The sequence below is a fragment of the Capsicum annuum genome, chromosome 8 (genome assembly GCF_002878395.1).
Source record: "Capsicum annuum cultivar UCD-10X-F1 chromosome 8, UCD10Xv1.1, whole genome shotgun sequence".
Classification (NCBI taxonomy): Eukaryota; Viridiplantae; Streptophyta; class Magnoliopsida; order Solanales; family Solanaceae; genus Capsicum; species Capsicum annuum.
In genome coordinates this window covers 170210163-170219374 of record NC_061118.1, presented here as the reverse complement: position 1 = coordinate 170219374, position 9212 = coordinate 170210163, and the positions used below count along the sequence as shown (strand labels likewise).

The 9212-nt window shown below is 27.9% G+C and overlaps 1 protein-coding gene across 1 annotated transcript; it reads right to left on the bottom strand.

Annotated features, from left to right (window-relative positions):
- Positions 1 to 5513: 5513 nt before the first annotated feature.
- On the bottom strand, positions 5514 to 6568 carry LOC107879543 (histone-lysine N-methyltransferase ATXR5-like). The gene is made up of 4 exons (XM_016726568.1): positions 6545 to 6568; positions 6421 to 6435; positions 5842 to 5942; positions 5514 to 5739 (listed from the first exon to the last, which is right to left on the bottom strand). The coding sequence occupies exons 1-4, from the start codon at positions 6566 to 6568 to the stop codon at positions 5514 to 5516; spliced, it is 366 nt and encodes a 121-aa protein (XP_016582054.1).
- Positions 6569 to 9212: the final 2644 nt, after the last annotated feature.

Genomic DNA, 9212 nt, shown 5'->3' with positions numbered 1-9212 from the left:
TCTACTTTGACTGGTAGAGAATGGTGGTCTGTAATCTGTATAATGAAGTGGCATGGGAAGTTAATGGCAATTCTATTTACTTTTAAATTAGGCCCATGATTTTTTAACAAAAGGGACAAAGATGATGAAATCTCATGTCATGTCTTTTTTTCAAGATTTCATAAAATATTAGCATAGATTATTTTTTTTTAAGAAGAAATTAAATTAAAGTGTTTGTGATAGCATGTGGCCAGCCATACACTTGAAAGTCATCACATGATCAATGCAGAAAAAGACGGCCTATTTGTTTAGTTTTGTTTTTGTAATTAATAAGTGATAAGTTGATATTGAGTAAAATAGTAATTAATTAATTAAGACCCCAGATAGAGGCATCTCATTTATATATCATGATGTTCTGGAGGGAATATGAGAGAAGACTTTTGTGCCTCCAAAGAAGCCAAAGCACATTTTTAAAATTGAGAGGTCCTCTAAGTATAAGGTAATCCTAATTTCATAATTAAATCACATAAATATAGGTTTTACTTGACTTGCAGGCTAGTTAACTTGTAATTAGTAGGGTAGTTGGAATTTTCACCAAGTAAATTAAGTAATATGCATTGATAGTATAAATAATTCTGACACTGTCAAGTCATCTTCACCTAATACTTTTGAATGATATGATACTATTAAAAAGACTTGAAGTCGTGGGTTATATATTTAGCCTAGTTTTCTAAAAGGAGTTCGAATGAACATTCTTGGGCCCCTAGTTGTGCAAAATTCTGATCACCTGAAAGTGCAGGGAAAAGAGTATATATATATACATGATATTTTGAACTATTTGGTATTCATTATTACTATCAAATTAATTCAAATTTGAGCCCATAAAATTTTTATTTAAGAGGAAAATGATATTTGCTGGGAGTTTCTTCATTCTTGGAATCAGTACTTCCACTCGAAACTTGTAGTCATCTACAAATTGATATAACATGAAATCCACTATACTATCAGTATGAGAAGTGCCAAAAAAAAAAAAAAAAAAAGAAGAAGAAATCAGTGTGAGACAATAAAATAAGCTTATTTTGGTGGATATATTCAAATATTTCTCAGACAGAATAATCACTCCTCCATAGAGAAAGTACAAATATAGGAAATTAGGACGTGGAAAGCACCAAATATTTAGTACAATGAAGGTCGAAGGATATATACATACATAGTCATAAAGGTTGAAATATGATGGTAATGAATAGTGACAAGACAAAAATGACCATTTCCCCCCAAATATGAAACCCATTTTCTTTGATATACTGAAAGGATTAAAAGAATATTGCCAGAATTTCTCAGCCTGCTATTTCTTGCACCAACACAGGAATTAGGTGCTTCTCTTTCTTAAAAGGGTCCCCTTCTACTTGTCTTGTATACACTTGCCTTAATTTCCGTTGTGGAGAAAAAGCCTACAGTTTATAATATGGGATCCACTATAGATATTACCCTTTTTGGGTCTAGAATATGGGGTTTTGAGTTAAAGTTGAAGAAGCAGTGGAGGGTGTAGGTTGTGGCCAAGGGTGTGGAAGTTTTTCTCTCAGTTATGTTAACGGTGTGCGAAAATCAAATATATACCCATAATATATAGCTAGTATTTAACCTATGTACGTCATAAAATTTTCCATCGAATGGTGTGCACCAAACCACTATTCGCCTAAGATCGCTTCGCCCATCGGTGTGGGTGGGTGTCACTGCACAGTAAAGTATCTATTGTCAGTGGCATGGATAAAATTTTCACGAAAGAGTCATCTGATTAATGTATAAGGTGAAGTGAATGCAGATTCTACACCTCTCTAGTTCCATCCTTTCCTATTATAATATTATTGTATGTCAATATAACTTAATAGCAAAAATCATAGATTGTCATATCATAACTTGCAAGGGAAAAGGGTAAAAAGATTAACCTTTTTATGAAACATTAACATTTAGAAAATTGACTAAATTAAATGTCCACTCAACAACATAAACTTAAAATAACCAGCATAGGATAATATATGTATACTTAATCCATGTATAATTAGTGTGTAATCCATATATCCGGCTATGAGAAGTAAACAGTGAATTTGATTGGCTATTTGTGAAAAGATGTTGTAACCTTTTGTTATATTCTGGAGTCCATTCACACCCTTGCAATTAATAAATAATTGCCTTTTTCCCTCTAACTAGAGTGCAGCTCAAACCTGAAGTATAACGTCATCGGTGTAATTTTAAATCATATTCAAAAAAATAAAAAGGTAAATTTAGCTAAACATTTTTCTTGAAGTATGATGACGCATGAAATTCACCTATTTCACACTGGAGCTCAACGAAGATATTTTTTATAGTTTAAAGGGGAAATTTTGGACAAAAATTTCCTTTTAAAAATAAACATAGCAGTGATACGCATGCACAAAAATGACTTAAAATTTCAGATCCTCTAGCTTGGCTTTTGTTCACCAGTCAATAATGTGTTGACAATGAAATAACAAACTTGCTGCCCCTATACCTTCTAATAAGTTTAATTAATTACTACCAAGCAAAGCCATAATCAGTTACACTAAAGTGTTCAATCTTGTTCATAAAATCACTGTTGTTTTTGGGCAATATATGGTCCCCCGTCACATGCACCAAAATTTTCACTTTATCAACTTTCTTTCATATGATGATTCTAGAGTTATCTCGTCCCATTTTTACCACCTTATATAATTATAGTATATATATCGTACATTTTTATACAGGCTAATATGAAGATTAAATATGATATGGCCAGACGACCATGAACTTGTCTCATCTTATTTTCAGTATGTACTACTTACAGCGTATGTCATATGTGATTATCTTGAATCATATTTTGCTTTGTTATGATTGTATATTGACTTCATGATTGAGCATTTTTATGCATAGGTTTGAACCTGAGATGGTTAACATTATGGCTGTCAAGTGGGCTACCCGGCCCTACCCGGCCCACTTAAATAAATTCGCCCGGTTTGACCCGGGGCCCGGTAAGCCTTAGGACTTTAGGGTTTCGGGTCCCGGGCTGGTTATTTTTTAATTTGGGCCCGGTTAATCCTGGACCTAGCCCGGTCCAGGCCCGTCGGTTAACTGGCCCGGCCCGAAATTTTTTATTTTTTAAATAATTTATTTTTTGTATAAATTAGTATATAACTATACAAATATATATTGTGATGTATATATATTATAGTATATTTCATTTAAAGTATTACATATACTTAAAATAGAGTGTATGTATGTGAATAGATCTTCTATAGACGGGTATATTTAGCGTATACATGTGTATATATTTTATAAATTAGTGTATATATTTTATAAATTAGTATATAACTATACAAATATATATTGTGATGTATGTATATTATAGTATATTTCATTTAAAGTATTACATATACATAGAATAGAGTGTATATATGAGAACAGATTTTCTATAGACATATATATTTAATGTATACATGTGTATATATTTTATAAATTAGTATATAACTATACAAATATATATTGTAATATATATATATTGTAGTATATCTCATTTAAAGTATTACATATACATAGAATAGAGTGTATATATGTGAATAGATCTTTTATAGACGTGTATATTTAGCGTATACATGTGTATATGTTTTATAAATTAGTATATAACTATACAAATACATATTGTAATGTATATATATTATAGTATATTTCATTTAAAGCATTACATATACATAGAATAGAGTGTATATATGTGAATAGATCTTCTATAGATGTGTATATTTAACGTATACATGTATATATATATATATATATATATATATATATATATATATATATATTGTAGTATATTTTATTTAAACTTTAAAGTTTAAAGTAGTACATATATATTTGGATGGTGCGTATATATGTGTAATTGTGTATATGTGTATATATTTTTTAAATTCTAATGTAGTATATACTATATATATAGTGTATATATATTGTTTAACGTATTTATAATGTATATAGGTGGATATATATAATTTATATTGAAAAAAAGTTTTTTTTTTATATTTTTGACCGGGTTTGACCGGATTTAGGTGGGTTTAACCGGGTTGGGTTAAGTGGGCTGGGTTCGGTTGGTTTTTGATTTTTTTACTGTTGGGCCCGGACCAACCCGATCCACTTAGACCCCAACTCAGACCCGACCCGGCCTTCAACCCGGTTAAATATCATGGATCGATTCCGAATTGGCCCGACCCGGCCCACTTGACAGCCATAGTTAACATTCGATGTCATGATAATATATTGTTAGTCTCAGTAGAACTTCTGTATTATCATGAGATATTACTCATATTAGCATATTCCCGTAACTGTCTTCTATTATAATTGTTGTATTGTTATTCTTGTATAATAACTTCTTCCATGATATTTGCTAAAATATTTACGGGGAAGTTATGCATTTTTTACGGTCGGCTAAAATTAATTGTATTCGTTAGTTAAATATATTTGTAAAAAAATATACAATATATATATATAATGCATATTATGTATTAATATGCTAGAAATATATAATTTTCAGCTATTATTTTGATGGATGGATATATATAATGTAAAAATTTCAATATTTGAAGAGGATAAGGCATGTCAAGACTATGGGCTATATATATGAGGCAAACCATATGAATGGAAGAGTCAAGTGTTTTGTGGCTCATAATATCTGACGCGAAAATTATCCCAAATATACTTTTTAGATTATTAATTACAAGTTATAGCATAATTTTTTATTAATTACTAGACTTAAGAAATAATTACAAGCTATAGTGATTTTGAGAAAACTATATTTTAATTAAATTTTTGAAAATTATTTTTTTAATATTTATTATTTGTATTATTTCCATGTATTTAGCATTTAACATTTATCACTCTTAATTAAAGATCTTGGATAATTATGACAAGTTAAGGTATCAATATTTTTTTTAATAATTAAATATCAAAGTTTGTTCACAATTTAAGGAGCTGTACATGGTAAATATATTTTGTAAAGTTAAGAACTGATTTCATACTTTTTATTAAATTGAATAATTAACTTGATTATACACTTTTTCAAATTTTACTATCTTTAATTACCAATAAAAGTCTTATCTCTTTGTCATTTTTAACTTCTTTTTTCCTTCTTTTTTATCTTTTTTCTACGGAGCATCAAATTTTACGGTAGCTGTATATGCAAAACATACGCAAGATCTTTAAATTTTTATCAAATATCAATAAAAGTCTTTTATCTCATTATTATTCACTCTTTTCAACTTATTTTTCCTTCTTTTGAGTATGACTATTGGTTTCCAACATTCATTCACCCTTGAGTTTGATTTAATATCTTAAACTTTTTTTTTTGTTTTCTTGAGATAATGTTCGAAAAAATCAAGTTTGGTTATACCCCTAGTAGGAAAAACCCTAAAATTATACAACAAAATAGTCCGATTAATCTTTCAAGATCTCGTTTCATTGTCTTTATTCATTGAGCATCGTTTGTTATTGGTATTATGTTATTGGTATTTGTGCAAATACCATGTATTGCCCGATTTCAAAAGCTTGTTATTGATGAAACGAGCAATATTACTGTGCTTATCAGGACAAATGACGATGTCCTTCGATGTATCATTAGTACTTAAAAGAGTCATCGCGCTATCTCCATCATCAGCTTCACGGTTATTCAAGTAATCAACATCTCCAACATACTCTGTAATTATGTCCAGTCTCTTATTAATACATCTGCTTCAATAGTAAATCTAAAAAGTGGAAAACAAATAGATAAATAAAGCATCCCATATTGATCATACACAGTAAAAATTCAACGTCTGTTCAAGTACATACCCCTCTTTGGGATCAAAAACAACCATAAGTTGTGGCCATTCACCTTGTTTCATTATGTTCTTGTGCAAATCTAAAGTTTCGGTATCATCTTTACATAATACCTGGAGTTGAATAACAAAAGTATTAAGATATTAAACAAAAAATTCAAAGATCATGCTAAGAAACTTGAACCTTTTTTTCTCTAAATAAAAGGTCTACCCAAAATTTCTCCTTTTAATGTTTTATATATTTTTCATTGAGGGCATACTAAGTTGCTAAATAATATTATCTCCTTGTGAAAATTTTGAGCATCACAGTGAAGGCAACGTATCCGTGTAAAACACCCCATTTCTTTTTATCAAAAAGACTTGAAAATTTTTTATTGTGCATGTATGAATGTCACAATACTTTCTTATCTTAAAAATCTTTGGTTTGTTAATTCTTGAAGAACGAAGAAACAAAGTATAGTCATCCACCACTCAAATCAAATAGTAACTGCTAAATTAAAAAAAAAAAATTAATATTCAAAAAACAAATACCCGATTTACATACAAATATAATATCCAATTAAATACACTAAAAATACACAATCGTTTTTACCTGCTTGCGCTTGACCTTTCAGTTCGAGAATGTAACAATAGAGAATTGAAGAAACATAAAAAAATAAATCTTTAAATTCGTTTTGAATGAAAAATATCCATTTTCATAAAAAAAATTAACAAACCTGACAAATTCCATCTCCCTCCATGACGTATCATGATTGAATGCAAATTAACAAAATTTATATTTGTTACCAAAAGAAATACTTGTTTTTGCTTTTCTTTCATAATATAATCCTCAGCAATTTGTTGATGCCGAAATTACGATATTTTTGTTTACTGACATAAATTAATCATGTATAAAGAGGAAGGTAGTGTATGAAGATGGAAACTCATAATGCAAACATTAAAATAGGAAAAAAAAATAACGGTTAGAGGGATTTGGGGTGGATAAAGATCAGTAATTAAGGTTAACTATATTTAAGGAAGGTAAATTGTATATTAATTGTTTTAAATCTAAATTTTCCTTTTTCATTAATTACTTTTTTGTATTTTCAACAAAACAAAAAAACCTTTTTTATATATTTTTTTAAAATTAAAGTTGCTATCACTTGAAAAATTAAAAGTTTTGCTATAACTTGTAATAACTAATTTAATAAGTTTTTATAGTTAATTTTTCCATATCTGAACCATGATGAAATTATTTGGATAGGGCCGAAATATGGGCTAATTAAGGGCCCGAATGAATATCATGGTTGGAAGATACTATTTGTACGAGGACATGATTAGTGTCGAAATATCCTGTACTTTATTTTGATAACCTCATTATAGCTCATTTTTACGAATTGTTTACTTATTTTAGCCAGATTAATAACCTCATTATAGCTCATTTTTACGAATTGTTTACTTATTTTAACCAGATTAATAGTTTGAGTAATTATAGGGTCTTGATTCTAATCACCGATTTGTAGGGGCAAGAATAGATATATTGATGTATAATCACAATAGAATTAATGTATAATTTATTTTTCAGTTTTTATAATGATTATACATAGATTATACACTAATTATACACCAACTATAAAAAGATAAATATTGAATTGTAATATTATAGTCATGTACGAAAAATATTTTGCACGACAAAAGTTCATAAATCTGATAGATGTTCACACTATTTTATGGATACTTTTTTGTAAACTTATTTTTAGAGCTACCAATATAAACACTTTAGGATTGGCTATATATGTGGTTTTTTTCCATATTATTTTAATATTTAAATACTGAATTTAGTAACTGAAATGCTGATTTTTTTTTTCCGTTAGTGATATTATATTTAAAATATATAAAATGTATCAAACTATTTTTTGAAATATTATAGTCTTTAACACGTCATGAGAAAATTAAAACTTAAAAATTGTCAAAAATAAAAAATAAAAACACTGTAACACAAACGAATTGGAACGAGGATTGTATGATTCTACCTTACGATAAGGGTGTCAAGTGGGGCGGCCCGGGTAAACCCGAAATTGGCCCGAGAATTTTAATCGGGTTGTGGGCCAGTTCGAATCCATGCCTGGTTGAACGGGCCGGGCCGATTCCAAATCCAACATTAATTTTTAAAAAAACAATCTTGAACCGACCCACTTAACCTAACCCGGTCCAATCCACCTAAATTCGGTCAAAACCGGTTAAAAATCCGGTCAAGACTGGTAAAAGAAAAAAAAAAAAATTCTCCAATATACACTATATATACCCACATTTATATGTTTTAAATACGTTAAACAATATATATACACTATATATATAGTATATACTACATTAGAATTTAAAAAATATATACACATGTAATCGTGTATACGACTATACGTTAGTTAAATATATATACTACTCTGAATAAAACATATACTACAAGATATATACTACAATATAATGATATATATAATAATTCATAATACATATACACATGTATACGTCAAATATATACTACTTTAGAATCTATAGAAGATATATACACATATATACACATATATACGTACCATTCAGTATATGTACTACTTTAAATAAAACATATACTACAATATATACACACACTAAATATATAGTTATATACTAATTTATAAAACATATACACATGTATACGTTAAATATATACTACTTTAGAAAATATATACACATATATACGTACCATTCAATATATATACTACTTTAACTAAAACATATACTACAATATAAATACTACAATACACACACACACTAAATATATAGTTATATACTAATTTATAAAATATATACACATGTACACGTTAAATATATACTACTTTAGAAAATATATACACATATATACGTACCATTCAATACATACATACTACTTTAAATATAATATACTATAATATATACACACACTAAATATATAGTAATACATTAATTTATAAAACATATACACATGTATACGTTAAATATATACTACTTTAGAAAATATATACACATATATACGTACCATTCAATATATGTACTTCTTTAAATAAAAATATACTACAATATATACACACACTAAATATATAGTTATATACTAATTTATAAAACATATACAAATGTATACGTTAAATATATACTGCTTTAGAAAATATACACACATATATACGTACCATTCAATATATACGTACTAATTTAAATAAAATATACTACAATATATACACACACTATATATATAGTTATATACTAATTTATAAAACATATACACATGTATACGTTAAATATATACTACTTTAGAATACACATATATACGTATCATTCAAGATATGTACTACTTTAAATAAAACATATACTACAATATATATATATATATATTGTAGT